This window comes from Apus apus, chromosome 24, assembly GCF_020740795.1.
Source record: "Apus apus isolate bApuApu2 chromosome 24, bApuApu2.pri.cur, whole genome shotgun sequence".
Taxonomy (NCBI): domain Eukaryota; kingdom Metazoa; phylum Chordata; class Aves; order Apodiformes; family Apodidae; genus Apus; species Apus apus.
In genome coordinates this window covers 4,068,223-4,088,068 of record NC_067305.1, presented here as the reverse complement: position 1 = coordinate 4,088,068, position 19,846 = coordinate 4,068,223, and the positions used below count along the sequence as shown (strand labels likewise).

At 38.1% G+C, this 19,846-nt stretch overlaps 1 protein-coding gene across 7 annotated transcripts in view; it reads left to right on the top strand.

Annotated features, from left to right (window-relative positions):
- The window catches only part of EPS15L1 (epidermal growth factor receptor pathway substrate 15 like 1), a 43,107-nt gene extending 23,303 nt beyond the window's left edge, over positions 1–19,804 (top strand). For 4 of the 7 annotated variants that reach the window (XM_051640056.1, XM_051640055.1, XM_051640054.1 and 1 more), the window contains 2 exons: positions 9,553–9,758; positions 14,396–19,804. In XM_051640056.1, the coding sequence (XP_051496016.1) occupies positions 9,553–9,758; positions 14,396–14,542 (353 nt within the window). In that variant the 3' untranslated portion in view covers positions 14,543–19,804. Of the gene's footprint in view, positions 1–9,552; positions 11,101–14,395 lie in introns of those variants that run through there. The other 3 variants (XR_007891608.1, XM_051640058.1, XM_051640057.1) reach the window with 3 other exon arrangements.
- The last annotated feature ends 42 nt before the right edge of the window (positions 19,805–19,846 follow it).

Here is a 19,846-nt window from a genome sequence, read left to right as displayed (position 1 = left end):
GTCTGATGGATCCACAGGGGTATTTCAGGGTGTCCTGGACTATCAAGGTGCCACAGTTCCCTCCTTGCCTACATGTCTGCTTTGTCCAGATGAGTGAGTTGTGCATCAGGTCTTTCTTCCCCAAAACAAAGGCAGAGCAAATATTTGGAACTGAACCTGGGGCCAAGGAAGCACTTCAGACATTGCCTCTGTTTACCAGTTAGTGAAGGTCAGATCTACAGGCCTTCAAATGTACCTTGAAAAGTGCAGTTCAGATGAGCTGCTCTCTTACCAAGGCTCTGGAGACAGTCTTCAGACCATGCTTGAGGGAATTTTGCTGCTGCTGCCAGCTTTGTCAGCAGCAGGATTGCAGTGGGTAATCATTGTCTGCCTTGTAAATCCTGACCTGTTTGCTGGCTGCTTGTCATGTGGAGGTTCCTTGGTTTGTTTTCATTTTTCTAGGTTGTTGTTTTTTTTCTTACAAAGCTTGGACATGGGAGAAGCAGCTGTGATCTAGTGAGGGGATCAGCAGATACTTCAGTTCCCAGCTGTCTGTGGTTGTCACTATCTGGCAAGGATGGGCGAGCACTGAGTGTGTGGCATGGATTAAACACCCTTGAGATCCATATCTTTCCCTTTGCAAAAACTAAGGTTAAAAGAGGTTGGCAGTCTTGAGATTATTTCCTTGAAGCTGTATCTTGGGCCAAATCTCAGGCTTACACTTGTTTTGTTCTTCATAAATCATTTTCCTTCTTTCTCACACACTTTTCTGAAACCAAAGTCTTCAAGATCTTTTAGATGTTACTCGGTCTTAAACTGATCCTTCCTTGATCCAAGAGAGATCTCCTGTGTTTGTTTTTCTAATTAAATGCCCTATTGTGCAACTATTTAAAACCAAGTGCATAATCTTTAGAGCTAATTTGAGGAAGGCTAGTAAATCAGTGACCAAAAATAGAGAAAGGCAAGGAAAAAGGTGTTTTAGAAGCAGCAAGCCTGGGTACCAATGTAGGTCAGAGCTCCAACATATCTTCATTGCGTGCAAAGGTTTGGAAAATCAGTGTCTGTGCCTTAGATAGTTTAAGATTCTCCTTTTAGGTTGAGAAAAATCATTTGAGGAGAAGGTGTTTAGCTCTCCGTTCCAACAAAAATCCCCAGGGAAGTATGTGCATGTTCTTTCTCTTCAGGAGTGTGTTTGTAGCCTGTGAAGGTCCCAATGGACTGGAGGTTTTGTACAGCTCCTGTGGGACTTGGCTCAGGTGATTTGATGTTCACCAGGTGGTAGTGGAGCACTTGAAGGTTTCTTTGGAGAAAGGTGGAAGGTTTTCTCTGTTACATGGATGCTGCATCTTGATTAATGCTCAAAAATGCACCAAGAAATGATCCAGATGTGAGCAGGCATAAACTTTGCAGGATGGGCGACGATAAACAGAAAACAAGACAATACGAAATATTTGTCTTAACAAAAATAATAGTAGTGTGTATTGCCAGACTTAAGCCAAGCCACAGAGATCTAAATTTCAGTGCTAATAATTTTTTCAAGCTGTCCTAAAACATAGCTACAAGTTTTGTAGATTTATAAGTACATTTTATTGTCTGTCATAGAGGATTACCTGCAGTGTTTAGCACTAGTGAACAGAAGTTTCTATTAATTTATATTAGTTTATATTTATAAAGGCCACTTTGTATTTCTGAAGCCTAGTTCTTGGGTTTTGCAGAACTTGGGTGGAATTAAGATTAAGGTCTGCAAGAGCTGATACACTGAAACCTGTCAGTTAAAATGGTTTTTCTAGGTTCTCACAGGCCAACAATTCTGTTTTCTGCCATGAGCTGCAGATTGAAATCAGTCAGAGTTCACCGCTAACTAGTTTCTAGGTAAAAGTTGTTGATTACAAAAAGAGAGAAACAGATTTTTTTTTCTTTTTTTTTTTTTCTTTTTTTTAAAGTACAGGAAGTTGCTGTGTGGGTGTCAGTGATTGGGTTATAAGTAAAATTCAATGCTCTAGTGCTTTGATCGTGGGACCTACTGCTTTTGCCCCACCCTTACCACTTCCTTCAGATGCAGCCCCATCCATTCCACATTGCGGTTATAACAGCGCTGGTAACCAGTGATATTAGTGGAGGAACCTTCACCACTAACCAGTGTGTAACCTTCAACCTCTTCTAAATTTTTATTGCTTCTTATAGTGGTTTTGACCTTTTTAACCTTGAAAGAATATGGAAGCCCTATCAATCTAGCTTTTTAAAAGCTGTATTTTCTATTAAATGTATTTAATAGGATGCATTTAATAAAATATATTAAATGTACTCCATTAAATGTAATTTCTGTTAAATGTATTGGATATTAGTGACTAATAGAGGTGGTGGTTGTGGTATTAATAGTGAACCTCTTCAATGTAAATGTACTTCTTTTAAAAGTTCAGGTTTTCTTTGGGATGCCAATACATAAGTAGCAGAAAAATATAGCTTGGAATTCAAAGGACTAGATACTGAATTGATCCTCTGTAATAAAGACATTAGTGAATTTATTTAGCTGCTATTTGGAATACAGGTATTAAAAGAAATTATATTGGGAAATTATTATTCCAGGTGGCACAAAGTGAGTTTGTCAAAGAACTTTGGCTTTGTTTTATGATCCATTTATTCTTTGTAGCTCTGATATATGATGGAAACTGAATTTATACATTGGCATTTCAGAGGTCAGTGGTTAACACCTCTGACTTTGAGCTAAGGGCTGCCATTCTGTTCTCACGTTGTTTTTTTATGACTAGTAGTGTTTCTGAAATGTTGGTTAAATATTGGATAAAGCCTTGAGAAGACAAACTAGGGAACTAACCAGCCTGCCCTTGATTTAGGAAGTATGATTTTAGTCCCTCAAAGGTGCCTGGCTTGTGTGGAGCCCTAGAAGACCTGTGTGAGCACAAAGGTCTGCACAGTATTTAGTAGGAGTGACTATCAGTTACTACCAAATAATAGCAATTATGTTATTGATAATACATTATTTAATCAGCCAAGGTGTTAGGGTTCACTATTTTTACCAAATCACAAATTGCTAAACTGTTAGATTTATTTTCCTGTCCCACCAATGAAGTCAGGAAAGGCCCCAACCTACTTAAGCAAAATCTGGCTGATCAAGCCCTGTTTTTTTCATCTTGCCAGTTGGCAGATGAAGAGAAGTGATATCCGAAGCTGTTGCTGCCTTGAAAAGAAATGAAAAGGGGTCAGGGCTTTTAAGATCTGTTAAATATCAAGATCAGGGTCTTGATAGTTAATTGAACTAATCTGAAGTCTTTCTTAGCTCTGGTGCATATTGTAATCTGCAGAAATCATAATTCCCTAGTTCTGGGTGAGTATCCTTTGGCCTGTTCTCACTAGTCTGGTTGCTGGGTGGATACTCAGATGGGGGATGCCCACACATTCCAGGCTTCCTTGGCCCATGATTGTCTAACTTTGGTGCTAGATTGACTCTGTGGGATGTTTTTGCAGCCCTGTAACCATTTTAGATGCCTCTTACTCGTGTGCACCATCAGCAGCTCAGTGCTGCCAGCCACCTCTGTGCTTGCACAGATCAGGAGGGCAATGCAGGCAGCTCACAGAAAAGCAGTGTTTGTGCAGCCCTCTGCTGCTGCTGCCTGCCTTTGTATTTGATGCTTCCTCCTCCTTTGTCAATGATAAATATAGTTCTTTTTCATACATGCCACTTCTCTAAATTTAAGGCATTTTATGGTTTTACTGTTTGTGCCATTTTAGATTTATTTTTCATCTGTGAAGCTGTGCAAGAGCACTGCTCACATTGACTTCATGTTGACAGTTGTCAGTGAGGAAAAAAGAGCACAGATCTTTACTGCTTTTTAATTGGCCATCTAAATGTGTTTCAGTGCAGTTTTTGTGCCTAAACTGTGTCTTCAATGTCTCAGTTAGATGAAGAATAATACACTTTGTTCAGTATCTTGCTTAAAAGCCCATGCTAGCAAAAGCCTGAAAGCTTTGTTGTGTGCACTTACTGGTTTCATTTGTTCAAGGAAAGTGATGTCTTGTGAATACTCAGTGTTTAAACATATCATATTCCTGTGGCCATTTCTTTTGACTTGCACCATGTACAATATCCCCAGGATACAAATTTGCATGGAAATTGTTTCAGTGTTTTTAGTGAGATAATGTTAAGAAGAAAAGAAGCCATGTTAGATACAAGCTCTGTAATCAGGAGACCAAACAAAAGAATTGTATGAACCCATCAGAAAAAAAAAAAGAAAATCATTCCCTTGCATTTATTTTCAGGGCATATTCAAGTAGTGGGGATCAATCATTTGATCTGGAGGGCAGTGCAGAGTTCTGATCTTTATTCATTGCGTGATCACAGGAGTAGAGGAGAGTTCTGTTTATATGAGTGGGACCACACACCTGTTTCCTTAGAGCTGCTTCACTACCCAAGGTTATTCACAAGCAGCACAGTGCCTGTTTACCTTGATTTATTTCCCCCCCACACCCTCATCTGCAGCCAAGAGTGAAAAATTCAGCCTCAAAAGTTTCTGACTGACAGAAAGACTTTTTTTATTATTATTATTTTTCATGCCTTCTAGAAGAGCTGACAGTTGCTTTAGGACACAGGCATCCCTTGTTGTGTAGGATAAATGACTCATGGGTGGAGCACCTGCCCAGCCACAAACTAAAAATTCCACTCACGCTTTGATTTGGTTGTTTGTGCTGATCTCTCACTGTCAAGATATTTCAGTACTGATGGTTGAAAGAGGCTGTTCAGAATCTGTTTCAGAACAGATTGTTAGGCTGCGTGTGCAACGAATCCTTCTCTCACCTTTCAAGAAATCTGCAGTTTTCAGAACATTTCTCTTAAGCAAAGGTTTGCAGAGTTACAGGCTGATTCAAGGTGCAGATTTTGCAAATATTAAGCAAAAACTGTGTCAAGGGGGTTTTTTGCATAGGAAAAATTCTTCCTTCTGTTACTGAAAATACATGTGCAAAGAGCTTTCTTGCCCAACATTGAGTTTGAAATTCAGTGCAGGACAAATAACTCCTGAATATTCTGTAGAAATTTGGTTTTAATTGAACCTTCAGGCACATTTTGAAAGCTAGTAATACTTTTTCTATAAGTTCTTAAAGTTCACAGTTTATGAAACTTGTATTCTGCAGCAGTGGAGGAGCTGGATAATTTAACAGGGTGGTGAAAAGCTGAGGAAGTTAGGAATGATAGAAATTTGGTAAAGTGTGAAGAGAAAGATGTGCTCGGAGGCACCTTATACTGCAGGGTCTCCGAAGTTTTGTAGAGTAACACTTCCTCTGGCATAGAAAAGATGTGAGAGATAGGAACCCTGGTATTATATGTTCAAATATAATTGCAGGTACGGACTTAACTCACACTACTTCTCACGTGTAGCACAACTCTGGCTTCTTATTTTTCACTTTAGAAAGTTTCCTGGAAAGGACTAGTTGTTTAGTGAAAGTTTAAAGTCATGTCAGCTCAGCTCTGCCCTGTGTACATGCATAATCTGGTCTTCAAACACATGAAAACATACTGTTTCTTATCATTCAATTAGGATAATTATCTAAGCAGAAAGGTCAGACCATTCTTCAAGCTCAAAATACAGAGAAAAATATAAATGTTTCACTTCACTGTTTCGTTGTCAATGTCTTGTAATTTAGGGACACACGTTTCTAATTGTGTCGTGCCAGTGAGATGATATTTGCCTTAAACTGTAGATCTCAAGCCCCAAGTTTGTGCTGGGGTATGAAATTAGATAAACCCTTCATATGGGTGGAGTTCACTACAAGTTAACAGCATTTGCTGTGGTAAACCATTTTGTTCATCATCTCTTTTTGCTGAAGTGAGTCCTCGGTGTGGTTTGGGTGCACCACTTGGGTAACTGCTGAAACTGCTGTGGTTTCAGAATAGGACCTGTTTTGCTTTTTTCTGAATTTTTTTCCCCTGAAACTATTAGCAGAAGAATCAAATAAGCAAAGGTTACAACTGTTTGCCTGTACTTTTTTCCTGCCATACCTCAGAAACAAGGAGCAGCATCATTTAAAAATGTAACGGTTTTTAATCTCCAGTGAATATGAGATGATTGCAATCTCAGTTACTCCTAAGAGAATATTTTCAATGTTATGATTTTACCAATGTCCTTCAGTTGGTGGCTTTTTAATGCAGTTTGGGTATTTTTGCTGTATGGTTTAGAAATACTGCCCTCATGTTCTTGACATACCAAACATGGGAATACAAAAATCTTTATTAAATACACACACACTGCACTGGGAGATTCACATTTGGTGTAAGCCAGAAAGGATGTCAGAAAGATAATTCTGGTGTGGTTACTAATTTGTTACTAATTACTAATTTGTGGCCAATAAATTAGTAAATTGGGAGGTCTAACTGGACCAGACAAATTTCTGCCAGGCCCCTGTTTGCTGAATCTGGCAGGGGGAGACAAACTGTAAGCAACATACAAAGTGTAGTGAAAGAGAGAGCTCCTTGGGGACCCTGTCATGGGTGCCAGGAGTGGCAGATTCAGCTTAGCCATTGCCCTTAAAATTGCTTTGCAAAAAATAAACCTGATTTTATAAGGATTTTCTGCTTCACCTTTTCTTCAAAATATAATTGAAGCCTTGGCACTCAGGACTTAAAATTAATTTTTTCAATATTATTAGCAGTAACTCTAGTATTCATTGTGACATTTCCTCTACAGGAAAGTTATTCTTTGTGATCTGTCGTGCAGATGAAGCACGAGCAGACTGATGCTCGTTATGTAGGTCTGAAACCACCAGAGGCTTTGTGCAAAAACATGAACAGGGCACCTAGAACAAAGAGGTTTGCTGAGCAAATCCATTGCAAACCCTGAGTTTGTATTACCAGTCACCAGTTCTACGACATGGCTTTGGCAACTGAGGCTCTAACCTAAGAAGAAGGTAGCTTAAAATGGGCCAGTTTTGCTTTCATCAATCAAAATTGGTTTGGGGCAGTGTAGGGTGAAGGATTCATGGGGGATTTTTGTTTTGCTGGTAACTGGCAATAGAGGAAGGAGATGAAAAAACATAGAGGGCTCTTGTTTTGCCTTGATCTTAAATTAGAAATGTAGCTATTTTAATTCTCTTTGTAATTGAAAAGAAGTTGCTCTTGAAGGAGGGAGATTGAGTTTGGACATGAGGAGGAAATTCTGGAGTGTGAGGGTGGTGAGAGCCTGGCCCAGCTTGCCCAGGGAAGCTGTGGCTGCCCCATCCCTGGCAGTGTTGAAGGGCAGGTTGGATGGGGCTTGGAGCAACCTGGGCTGGTGGCAGGTGTCCCTGCCCATGCAGGAGGGTTGGAAGCTGATGATCTTTAAGGTCCCTTCTAACCTGAACAATTCTATGGTCTGAAAAATTACACGCACAGGGCTGAGTTACTTATCTCTTACCAGATTTGCTGAGCTCTCTAGTGCTGTGTAGCTGTGGCTGAAGGTGGGATCTCCTTAGGGCCATGGTGGTGAGTGACCTGAAGTCCAGCAGCCCAGTTCAGAGACCAGAATGTGGCCTCTGTTGATAGGAAGGACAGTTTGAAACTGGGATGGAGGAGGGTCCATGCTGGTGAGGAGAGCAAATGCTCCTGGTATTTCCTGTGAATTTTGTCACTTCCTTCCATAAAGGACAAATCACTCGTCTGATCTGTCTGACTTTAGAAGTCCAGCCTGTGGTTGCTAATATGACTATCTGTATATCCTTGCCACATGCCTTAACCAGGAAAGGACCACATCCTGAACCATGAAAATGGTACTGGAGTGAACTTTGAGGTGTCATTGATCCTCCAGCTTCAAAGCAGTGTGATTTCTAGAAACCATTTCTCAAACCTGATGCACAAGTTCCCTAGGCAGCCCAGAGTATTAAGTTTTTAAAATGTTACAGATCATCTAAGGTAAATCCTTCTTGGGAAAAACCTAAATCCAGTAGCCTTTTCTTGATGGAAGCTTTGCCTGCAGGACTGTCATACCCTGGATACTCTTTAAGACAAAACAAATCCAATTGTGTCTCCTCCTGCATGTGTCTTGTTTCTGTGCCTCTTGCTGCTTGCTCAGCTGTGGACTTTCTCTCCTCACGTTTTCCCTGGAGCAGGGTTCCTGCAGGTGGTCCTTGCATTGCATCTGAGGCCTAAGTCTGATGTTAGCACTAATCACATAAGAGCCTGAGTGGTTCCTTCCTTCAGTAGGGAATCCGTTCCATCATTAAGGAGGTGCTACCAGCACCTGTGGAGCTGCTGGTGGCAGAGGGCAGGATGTCTGGCAAGCTGAGCACAGGGAAGATGGACTTTGGGCTGAGCTGGGATTTAATGGCAGGTGAAGCCAGGCTGCTGGGGGGTTATTGAGGGAAGGTTTGCTGATCTCTATTTCTCTTTGACAAATAAGGATTTCCACAGATTTGAGCAAGTATAAAGTTCAGGAGCAACTAGCATGATACCTTCTTAAAAGCTCTTGGGTTTGTCTAGACATGCCAAGTATATATGCTGAAATGTGGGATTTTGATTCCATTTCTCTGTGCTTTCCTGGTGTGTGTATCTTGATGTGAATAAATTCTAAGTTTCCTATGAAAGGACAGTTCAAATAATTGGATGTTTCAAAAAAGATGCTTTATTCATGCAAATAATGGATGGAATTCAGGTTGCTCCACAAGAAGTTGTGAATGTTTTTCTTTTAAAAATGTTTCTAGGTTTTCCTTTGTCATTTGCTAGGCACAGATTATAATCAGGATTGCTCATCCAAGGAATATTTTTCCCTGGAAGCTGGCTTGTGTACCTGTCAGGAGCAGTCTTTTTCTTTTTTTGAAGAGAAAAAATTTACATGGATCTGTTTAGTTATTTGACATGATAAAGTAGCACTTTTTGCAAGGGGATTTAAAGATTAACCATGGAGGTTCTAATTGCAACAAATAAAATGCACAACCATTATTTATGACCATACACAATAATTGCTGTGATGTCATTTGTTGTTGGGGTGGAATGTAAGAAAAGCAATCACCTGCAAGAGGTGGGTTGCTCAACAAGCACCCCAGAACAAGGTGATTCTTAATCAGTCTCTTCTCCCTTGTAGTAGTAGAAGGATAAACCCTTTCCAGGAATAAAACCAAAATGAATGCATGCATTCTGTAAAGTCACAGATAAAGTTACTATTTGTTTCTATTTAACATTACTGATTATTTATCTCTAGTGGATATGTATTTTAAAGTATATTGTCTTTTAGATAATCCCAAACTTAAGTCTTAAATGTCTCTAATCCTGGAAAATGAACTGAAGTCACACTTGTCAAATTCTTCTGACCAGATGTCAATACATTGGGGTTTATAATTTAAAATCTGGATGGTGTTAATGTTGCAGTATGTATAAAAAAGATAATACATCTATTTAAATGAAAAAGCTGTTGGAGATGATTTGCATTGAGAACTGAGTACCATTAGAGTGAGTGAAATTTTAAAGCACCCCAGGAAGAACGGATGATGCTAAAGTGTGTCAGCACAGTTTCCTATATAAGGGGTTTGCATTGTCCATGGTAAGTAACTTCTCTTTTTCTCCTTTTGTTTTGTTTTTTTTCCTAAACTTTCCAGGTAAAAGTACTCCTGTAAGCCACCTGGGGTCTGCAGATTTTCCCAAGCCCCATGATCCATTCCAGCCATTTGGGGCTGACAGCAGTGACCCGTTTCAAAGTAAAAAGGGGTTTGGGGACCCATTTAGTGGAAAAGATCCATTTGCTCCCTCCTCTTCAAGTAAAACTTCTAAAGACTCTTCCTTGGGGTTTGCAGACTTCAGCTCTGTAAGTTAAGTTCATTGTCTCTGAGCAAACCACTTTCTGCTCTGCTTGCAGCAATCTCTTGGGTTTTGTTTTCACTGCAAACCTACTGTTCACTGGCTTCTGTCTCTTGGTACCTTCATGCTGTCCTCATTGTTTTTGTATTAATATTTCTGTAATAAAAAGGCATTATTTCAATAAAAGAAAAAGAAGTTTCATACCAAATTTTCAAGGGTTTACTTGCATTTAAATTACTCTAGTACAGTGTGCCTTTACTCACAAATTCTTTGTAGCAGAACTTGTGTATTGTTTTTGTTGCATGGAGGCTATTTTGTAAACTGATTTTTGGGAGCCAATGCTGTAAACAGTCAAAAACGATTGTTGAAAACATTGATAATGGCAATTTCACCATATCCTGAGAAGCAAATCCTTGAAGGAAAAGATTCCAGAAAAGTATTTTGTAATTGTTTGTGAAAAAGTTCTGACAATCCTGTCACAATGTTTGCTGTATACGATGGAATGTGGTCATCAAAGATACAAATATGAGACAGAGACTGAAAATTTAGCTGTTGAGTTTTTATTCCAATTACTGATATGGTAGAAAAGCCCTTGTTAGACAAAGAAAACAAAATTGTTGTATAGTACCAGTACAGAATTGTCAGTATCAGAAGGTTTGAAAGCAAAGCCAAGTACCCATTCATTAAAAAACATCAGGGTTTCTAAAAGCCTGGCTTTGTTTTTAGTGCTGGCAGGTTCCTTACTGAGTTGGAATCGTTGTACTGTAGTAGTAGTGTGGTTCTTACTGCTTCCATGAGTAGATAGAAATCTGTTCCATCCACGGCCTCAGGCTTCTCCCTCCTTTCATGTGTTTTTGGTTCTGTCACGTTGCCACGCAGTAAAATTGCCAACTTAATCTGTTACTTAACCCTGATGGACACAGCTCAGTGTTCACCAAGTAGAGATCTTCCAGCTGAACCTTTCAGGTTGCTTCTTTTGATGGTTTTTACCCCTAGTTCTAGAAGTGAAGAGTGAATGTGTATCACTTCCATATTTGATATTGTTAGTTGAGGTCACCTGTGCATACTTTTAGCTGCCCTCAGTGCTTTCATGTATCTGATACTGAAGACATCAGAGTTTAAGGTGTTCTGTATGCTCTGCCACAGCTAGTACCAGCCTGTTGAAATTGCACAGTTAAATTCTGTGATTGTGTACAAACTGGTGACATTTTTAATAAAAATAAGACGCAAAACTTGCTTTATCTGAAATTTCTTGACCAACATTGAATTCCTTCCTTCAATGAAAGACAAATCCTGGAGTGGAGTGTGTTTTATCCAGCTCTTGTCTTACTCACAGACTGGGTTTCTTAAGTGAAAAGTGTGGCTTACCCTGAGTGATTGTATCAAATAATTAACCAAAAATCTCTGATCCTCATCCCAGTGGTTGCCCTAGTGTTAAATTTACTGTGCCATCAGGTTTTATGGAGATGAGATTAACTGCAGAAGATAAGGAAAAAGCAGGAATAATGAGATCTTGAGCAGTAGCCATTTATAATTACATTTCAGTGGCACCAAATTAATTTTGTTTGTGAATTGCTTTCTACTGCTATAAGGAAAAAAAAAGTGTTAACTGAATTTGGCTGGAAAGAGAGGACTTGGTCCTTGTTCTTCTCACTTTGGGGTTGTTTTTTTTTCCTTGCTTGTAATACAATTACATTGCTGCACTGGATAATTCCTAATCCTTCTGTCTGAAGTCCTGAAGTGGACTAGTTACCTTGTAGTCAGCAAGAATATTGTGCTTTTCTGTGCCTGATGTTTGGGAAATTTTATTCATAGAGGAAATGAAAAACAATTTTACTTACAGGAGGTTTTTTGACACACAGTTTGAGTCCATGGAATCTGAGAACAGAAATGTAGGTTTCAATGACTGAATAACCTGATTTTTTAATTGGAATTCTGTTGCAAATAAGTAACACGAGGACCTTCAGTAGGTACTGGTAGCACTCTAGAAAATGTGGCTTTTTTGTTGTTGTTTTTTTTTTAAAGATTCTGGCAAATTCATGCACCCAGAGTTTAAGTGTGTTCTCATTGCATCCTTAACTTTTCCACTGGCATTAAAAATGACTCCTTGGAACAAACCAAAGGCTTTTGGTCGCTCACATTTCAGGTATTTCTAGGTTCCAGCTTCAGTTTACAGAACAACAAGAAATGCAGTCTTTCTGCCAACATAAAGTGTTGAAGTTTCCAAGAAACAGAGCACTTAGAACTAGACTGAATTGTTTTTCTCTTCATATAAGCTGGTAATTTAGTGAACACAAGTCAGTGCAGCTTCTTGTGATTTGATTAGTTTCACTGCAGTCTGTTTTCCTCATGCCTTGGGTCTAACTGTACTTCTGGAAAAAAGAGGTGTTTTTAATGAAATGCCAGCTATGTCATAGATATTTACAGACTTCTTGAAACCTGCACATGTGCAGAAGAATGTTGTTATATTAAATGACTTGTCCTGCAGTTGCATTATCTTTTGATAGGCAACCTGTGCCAAGAATCAGTGGCATTATGAACTTTTGTGGGTTTCACTTGTCTAATGGTCAGAGTTACACTCCTGAAAATTTGGTAACCATTTGTACTAAGGCACGTCAAGATTTGTTTCCAATGATTCACTTGCCTTTTTATCCTTTGGGTTTTTTTAACTCAGCACTTTTAACCACAAAAATATAACTCGTGTACCATAAACAAGTGGTAATTGGGACTCTCCTAAGCTCTGCAAGACTTCTCCTAAGATGGAAGCTATAGAAGGAAAACTGTTTTCCCAACATTAAAAAAAAAAGACACCCCAGAGAGTTTGACCAAAGCTTATTGGATTTCTGAGAATAGTAACTGTTATTCTCCATCCCAGCTGTATGATCTTTTTGAATTCTTTAGAGAAGTGGAGAAGTCCTATTTCCATTTGACTCCCATGTTTACTCTATCTTGAAAAAATTAATCTATTGAAAACCTTAGTGAGCCTTTAAATCTTCCCTGTCAACCAACATGATTTGAGTGAGTAACGATAGTAGATTTTCTGAATTTTAAAAGTAAAATACCATCAAATGTTTGGCACTTTTATTGTATTTCAATAGCATTGAATGCAAGGTCCTCATCTAAATTTTGATCACAGTGGAAGCAGAGGTATTGTTTGAAGAAGAGTAATTTTAAAGTAGTCCTCTTTCTTGTCTTTTTTTAATCAATCTGAAAAATGATCTGGAGAGAAATACGGTGAGGAATTGTGAGCATCCAGATCACAGAGAGAATAATTTAACTAAATTCTGAGTAAATGAGAATTGGACTTGGGTTGAAATAAATTCAAATGGATACATTTATTTAGAAAATAGGAATTATAGGTAAAATGCAGAGTGGAAAAAGCAGGGGCCATCATTTATAGGGGCAGCTGGGTATAGGTTTAGCACTTAAAAGCTGCATTTTAATGCTGAGGTGAATGTTTGAAGCTTGTTTGGAAAGTGTAGCCAAATCAGCTCATGCAGGGACATATTTTGCTGTGTTCAGAGTTGCTGTGTTGTGGACCACAGGGCAAATTTTTATATTTTTTTTTTTTTTAATTTTTTTTTTTTTTTACAGTATACATTCAGCTGAAATTGAAGCTATAAATTGCATGTAGCTTTCTCTTCCAAAAAAACCCCAAATAATATGTTTTCTGAACATACAAAAAAAAAGAAGAGTACAAAGCAAATTTTAGAAGTGGGATAAAATGCAAACATTTGCATGCAGCTGTGAGAACATTTCTGTTAACATCATCCTCTTCAGTGAATGCTAAAATTAAACAGTAACAGATTATATTTTAGTTTTAAATTGTTATGATTTCCATAAAGTGTTTTAATATTTTTGTGCAAAAAAACTTCAAACAAGCAAACTTTTGCATACTTCAGTGGTAAATACTGGAATATAATTTTGGAATAGTTTTACTGCAGTGTGTTTTGGGAAGCTCAGACAGGCTTAGAAGCTGAATGTTAAAATGTGTTCTGTTTCCTTAGTGTTTTCTGCTGAAGTAAATTGGATTCTCCTACATTATTTCTTACTGGAAAAAAAAGAAACCTCTGCATGTTTTTTTTATGAACAGTAACAGAAGGACTTTTTGTAACCTGATTTGCTGATGAAACTTGCCACAGGTCAGCAATCTCCAGAGTCATTATTAAAACTCCTCACCCTTAGCAGGAAATACTCCACTAAAACTCTCTGCAGTGGGGTTGCACAAGAGTAAATGACTCTGTTTTTTTTACCAGCTATTTACCATTCTTGAAAATGGATGTAGGTTGCTATGCTCCCAAACCACTAACTTGCTTTTTTTGTGTTTGTGGAGTTTGTGTTTGGCTCCAGTCCTCTGGCCATTTTCAGACACAACTGAGATGTGGATGCAGGGACATGCAGCCCAGATGGGTTAGTTTCCTGGTAGGAGGAGGAAGAAATTAAGGAAATAAATTAAAGGATGAAGTGAGGAAATCAGTGAGTGAATTTTTATCTTGATCCAGAAGAACTGCCCTAAGACAGCTTGGTATACTTGACTCATATTTAATAAGTCTGATTCACTGTATTTTCTTTTTTTTTTTTTCACATCATTTCTTCTTGCTTTCTGGCAAATTTAGTAATTTATTTTCCATTTTCCTTTTTTAGTTTGGAAATGAAGAGCAGCAGCTGGCCTGGGCAAAGCGTGAGAGTGAAAAAGCAGAGCAAGAGAGACTAGCTCGGTTGCGGAGACAAGAACAAGAAGACCTTGAGTTGGCTATTGCACTCAGTAAGGCTGATATGCCAAACTCTTAAGCAGAGATTCTCTGGCTCCACCCTGCCCAAGTGAAACCTTTAAACGTGGCTTTTATAAAAATACTCAGCCCTTGGGTTTATGTTGTGAAAATAATTTTGGTCACCTTCAAACTCTGATCAAGACTGGCTGGTTACGTCAGACTGGGCTCTGTGTGGCTTTTCAAGTGCACAATGTGCAGGAAACACTGTCTAAGCTCTATTGTATGTTCTAGATAAAATTTACTGCTTGTAAGAAATTCCAACCTATGATCCTAAGATACTGAAAGCAAAGTTTCTTTACCTGGAAGACAACGTTGCATATGGTAAACTGCAACTTGTGAGTCTGGCTTATTAATACCTGGATTCCACTGGGGTTTTTTTGAAGCTGCAGGATGAGTTTCAAAGAAAATGTCATAAAAAGATATTTCTATAATTAGCTTTCACTTGTTACATTTCTTTAATAATTCATAGTAGGCTACTCAGTGTAGCATTTGTGTCATCTATGTCAGTCTTCAGCACAAGTTAATTATTAGATGGTCACTTTTTATCCAGGAGATGTGGCTTTTGCAAAAGAATCTGATGAATACAAACAGAATGAGCTGTATAAAATATTAGGGATTTGAAGCCTCTATGAATGAGTAGTTCCAATTTAAACAGTTTGCATTGAGTTTTAATAATTGTATGGGATGTTGTAAAAGAGGGAGTTAACTCGGTTGTAGTAAATTGGACAAAGAATCTGGCAATTAAATCACAAGGCAAAATCTTGCTTTCTCTCATAAGCAGATATGATTGTGGTACAATTTTGAGTGCTGCTTTCATGTAAAATCAAGCAATGGGAAACTTACCAAGCTCAAGCTACAACTCGTTTTACCCTCTTTTGCTCCAGCCACCAGAACACAGACCATATTAGTTACCCAGCTGACTGTGTAAGACAGTCTTTACCTCTGTTTCTGGAATTCCACCTATCTTATGGGGTTACAGATGTAACATAAGTTAGCTGAAATAAGGCCAAGTTTAACCAGATTTAATTTGCCAAATACATGTTCATGTCTAAGTTATAGCAGCACTGCTAAACTGTAACGGCTTTAAAATACAGCTTGAAGTAATAAGTCCAAGTAGGAACAGATTTTATATACACCTGTAGAACTCAGTACTTCCACCTGGTAAGGATGTGTTTTACACACAGAATGTGTTTTACATGTCCTAGATAAAAATAAGTCCTTATGATAAGTCTGTGAATTATTTACTTACTAAAAATGCCTCTTCTGATTACAGGAATTCTAAAACTTCCATTGTCTTTGCCTTGGACTTCTATGTCTAAATAGAGTAGGCATCTACCACAACATTTTTTTTAATGTCCTTAATGTATGTTTGCTCTCCTGTCCTTGGTTCTGTAGGAGTACAAAGCTGAACAGTCTGTGGTTTCACTAATGCAGCCCTTATCTTACAATATTTTCTCTATTTTTTGGAAAATGTGGTATTCCTTCATCATCTGTAATGCTTTCCTATTTTTTAAGTCCTTGCTTCCTTACCTTACTTCTGGTTTTCACATACAAAGACAGTGCCTGTTCACTGAATGAAAAGAATACGTCCCCATTCTGTTGTAATTGCCTTATTCTGGATTATTTCTTTACACAAAGACAAGAATCACATTGAATCATTTTAATCTGCTTAGTAGTTTTCAGCTCTGAAACACGACTGAGATGTGGCATTTGTTGTCTCTAGGCTTGTGTGACTGTGGGCACATGACAAAACTGACACCCCAGACCTCAAAATGCAGTTTTAGGAGTCACATTTCCCACTTTGCTGTGTGTCTCCTGTGCTCATGATATCCCAAACCATCTGAATCTTTAATTCCCCCTAGAAACATAGAAGATTCATTCTAATATCAAACCCAACCACGTAAAGGTCTTTAATATAATCTTTGATGACCTCTTGTGAATGCAGCGGAAGATACTTCTAATTTTACAGCACCTTCCCACTGTGGTAATTTTTTCCCTAAAATGTATGAGATTGAATGATCACACATACTAAAATGTCAACACATTCTCTTTTCTGTTGGTGTACAGGACTGGAAGTCTCTGAGAGCAAACTTGGGTCTGTCTGTAGCTAACATGAGAGAAAGCTTCAGCTGTGAGAAAGCAGTTTTCAGAACTGAATGGCTGCAGGACTCTCAGTGAAGTCAAATTGTATCTGTGTATAAGATTCTCCTTTTCATTTGGGCCTGAGTCTTTGTGGTGTCTCTTCTGCTACAATAACCCCCCATTCAGCCACAGTGCCATTTTAGAAAGGAAAACCACTTTTGGACTGTGACTTGGATGATGTCACTCCAGTGGGATGGGGTGGATGAGCTAAATAGCTTGATTCATTTTCTGAGTTATGTACCATAAAAAGACTTTCTGCTACTTTGACACTGCTCTACAATATTGTAATTTATAATGCTTCCAAGGCAATGAGTCTGTGTTGTCAAGATGTCCAGCAGGAAGCCAGAAATGTGAATTAATCTAGCATTCCATGTAGCATTAGCAGGAATTGCTCATGTTCCTATTTCCTTGTTGACTCATTCTTCGTATTTGCTTGGACAGTAACAGAAGATCAAGCAAATGAACAAGGACAGCACATGTTCTCTGCACAGTGAGTTAGATTTAGTAACCTTAGTTTTACTTCAACAGTTCAAAATTTTAGACACTGCAGTAGAAGAAAACTCAGCTGTGATTTCTCCCCATTGCATTTACCAGTTTTCCATACAAAAAGGAAAACTACCCACGTTCTTCCCTTCTGCTTGTAACTCAGTGTTTTGTAGGGCACCTGCTCTTGTTCTTCTAAGACAAAACTTATTGCAAGACATTGATCTTCTTCCTCCAGAACAGTGAAATTTGAAGCACAAATAGGCCTGTTGCTATTTGGGCAGAGAAAATATGTACAATGCAAGATATATCAAATGTGAGTATACACAATGCATATACAGTGTACATTGAGATCATATTATTTGTGTCTATGTGTGTATATATATATATAGTGTATTGTATAATGTAATAATAGTGTGTGTATATACTATATATGTCCACATACTATGTCTAGTATATAGTTAACTTGTGCTGTACATAAAATGTGTATATACAATGAATATGTAGAATATGCATATATATTCTATATATTAAAGCTTGTGTTTATGTATGTAGCCTCTAAACAGAGATGGAATTTTTACAGACATGCAGATCAGATCATGGCTCTTAGAATTTCAAAGTTCTGGCGAAAGAAAAGAAAAAAAAAAAAAAAGGAGAAATTACTGTTTGTAATGAATTTGCTTCAAGGTTACTTTCTTTGGCATGAAAACCTGTGTTCCTTAGCTGTGCCAAGTGTCAGAGGAGCCTGGCAGAAAGCAGGTATCATCTGCACAGGTTGTGATTTCACATTCTTTTGAGTTTTTCCAGTGTCTTTTTGAGAGGTGGGTTCTACTTCTGATCTTCTCACATGTGATAGTCATGTCATGTTTTTTTCTCTAGGCTGAGCAATGATTTTTCTCCTCCATTTCCTTCTAGTTTTACTTTTCTTTCTTTTTTTTTTTCTCCCCCTTTTTGTAAAAATTATTTTGAGAGAGCTATTCCCATGCCCACGTACACCCCAAGCCAGTCACACGCTGAGGTGGAAAACATGTTTTTCTTGCTTCATTCCAGTGATAGAAGTTGCACATAATTATCCTCTGGATTTCAGCTCTGTTTTTCCTCTGTTTCCACCTAAGCTCTTACTTCATGAGGAACAACTTGTCTCTTGCATTCTTGGCTTTGAAGAAAGAATGGAGGTGCTTCTGCTTTCTCCTCAGATCAGTTATTAGGCTCTGTGGTACCATGAGCAATCACAAAGAGTTCAGTTGGCTTTTATGGTGGCATGTGTGTGTTTTGTGCAGAGTTATCGTCACTGCTGGAATGACTCATGGAAAACTATGAATTGCACCCAGGCACAACAGTTACAACAGGAAAGACAGACAATTATTCACGTGGAACCTACGCATGCAAGCTCTGCATGTAGGAGACAGGTATTGAATTACCCCCCTTATCCTTTATAGACCAGTCTGTTCACATTTGCCTCGAGTGGTTTCCCTAAGTGACATTCAAATAGTTGTGCTGTAAAACATACCAGTCATTCTGCAATAAAAACAGATGCTTGTAAAAGCAGTCCTTCTACCCTAATGCAGTACAAAATATTTTTTATATTGGCAAATTTTTCCTTATAAAAGCTCTGCCCTGTGAGGATCATCAGTCCTTACTGTATTTTATTTTGTGTAATGTGTTCTCAAGTGTAGGAAATTCCAAACTGTGTCTGACCTTTTTTTTAATTTTTTTTTTCATTCCTATCTGTGAAATCTGTTGTCAGAAATTTTGTAGAGATTATTTTGTTGTCTTATGCTCAAAGATAATGCACTTTTCTTGGATTCTTCTTATAATCCTTTTGGGGTTACTATTTCTTCTTTAGTGTTTCTCCATTGAGAAGAGTATTTATTCTGTAGAACTGAGACCCAAGGAATTTTGGTCCAAGTAGAATTGTTGCTTTCCCTCTTGTAAGGGTTTGATTCCTCCCTTCTGCATTTTATTCCTTCCTCTCAGGAATGTCATTTCTGTTTAATCCTCATTTAGAGTTGGAGCTCTGTTAAGGTGAATTGATCTGTGCTAATAATCATCTAGTTCAAATACCTTCCTACGCTGGTGGAAGTTGTTGTGTCAACCATTGCATCTCTCTGTAGACTTCACACAAACATCTCTTCTTAGACAGGAATTTTGCTTGGAGTTTGGTAGAATCATAGAAGATTTCTTTTTAGAGTGTTAACTGTTGCTCATTGACACATTTTATCAGTTGATAAACTGCTCCTTTTACTTGAAAGTTTTATAAATAAAGGCTAATTTGTTAAAAAATGGAATTTTCATTTTTCCAACTTCTGCCTTCCTTTTCAAGTTTAACCTTACAAGCTAAAACTCATAATGACCATGGTTCCTTCTGCTGTTGCCATGATAAGAGTGCTCTTCTGGTGTCCCTTCTAATGCCACGTTCCTTAGTCTGACCTAAGAAAAGGTGGAAACACAAGGTGGAAACTGCAATGTTGACCTAAATTTGACTAATCTCTCCAAATATGTACAATATTGTAGCTATATTTATCTTTCAAATATCATAACAAATTGAAAGGTAGTTTAATTTTAACCCATCTCATGTGTTTATTGTTTAATATAATAAGAGAAATGTTATTGTTTAATATAATAAATGAAAAGTTACTTTTTGGAGCTCGTGAGACTTTGGCAATTATTCATTGCTTTCTTTTGGGGGGGGGAATCC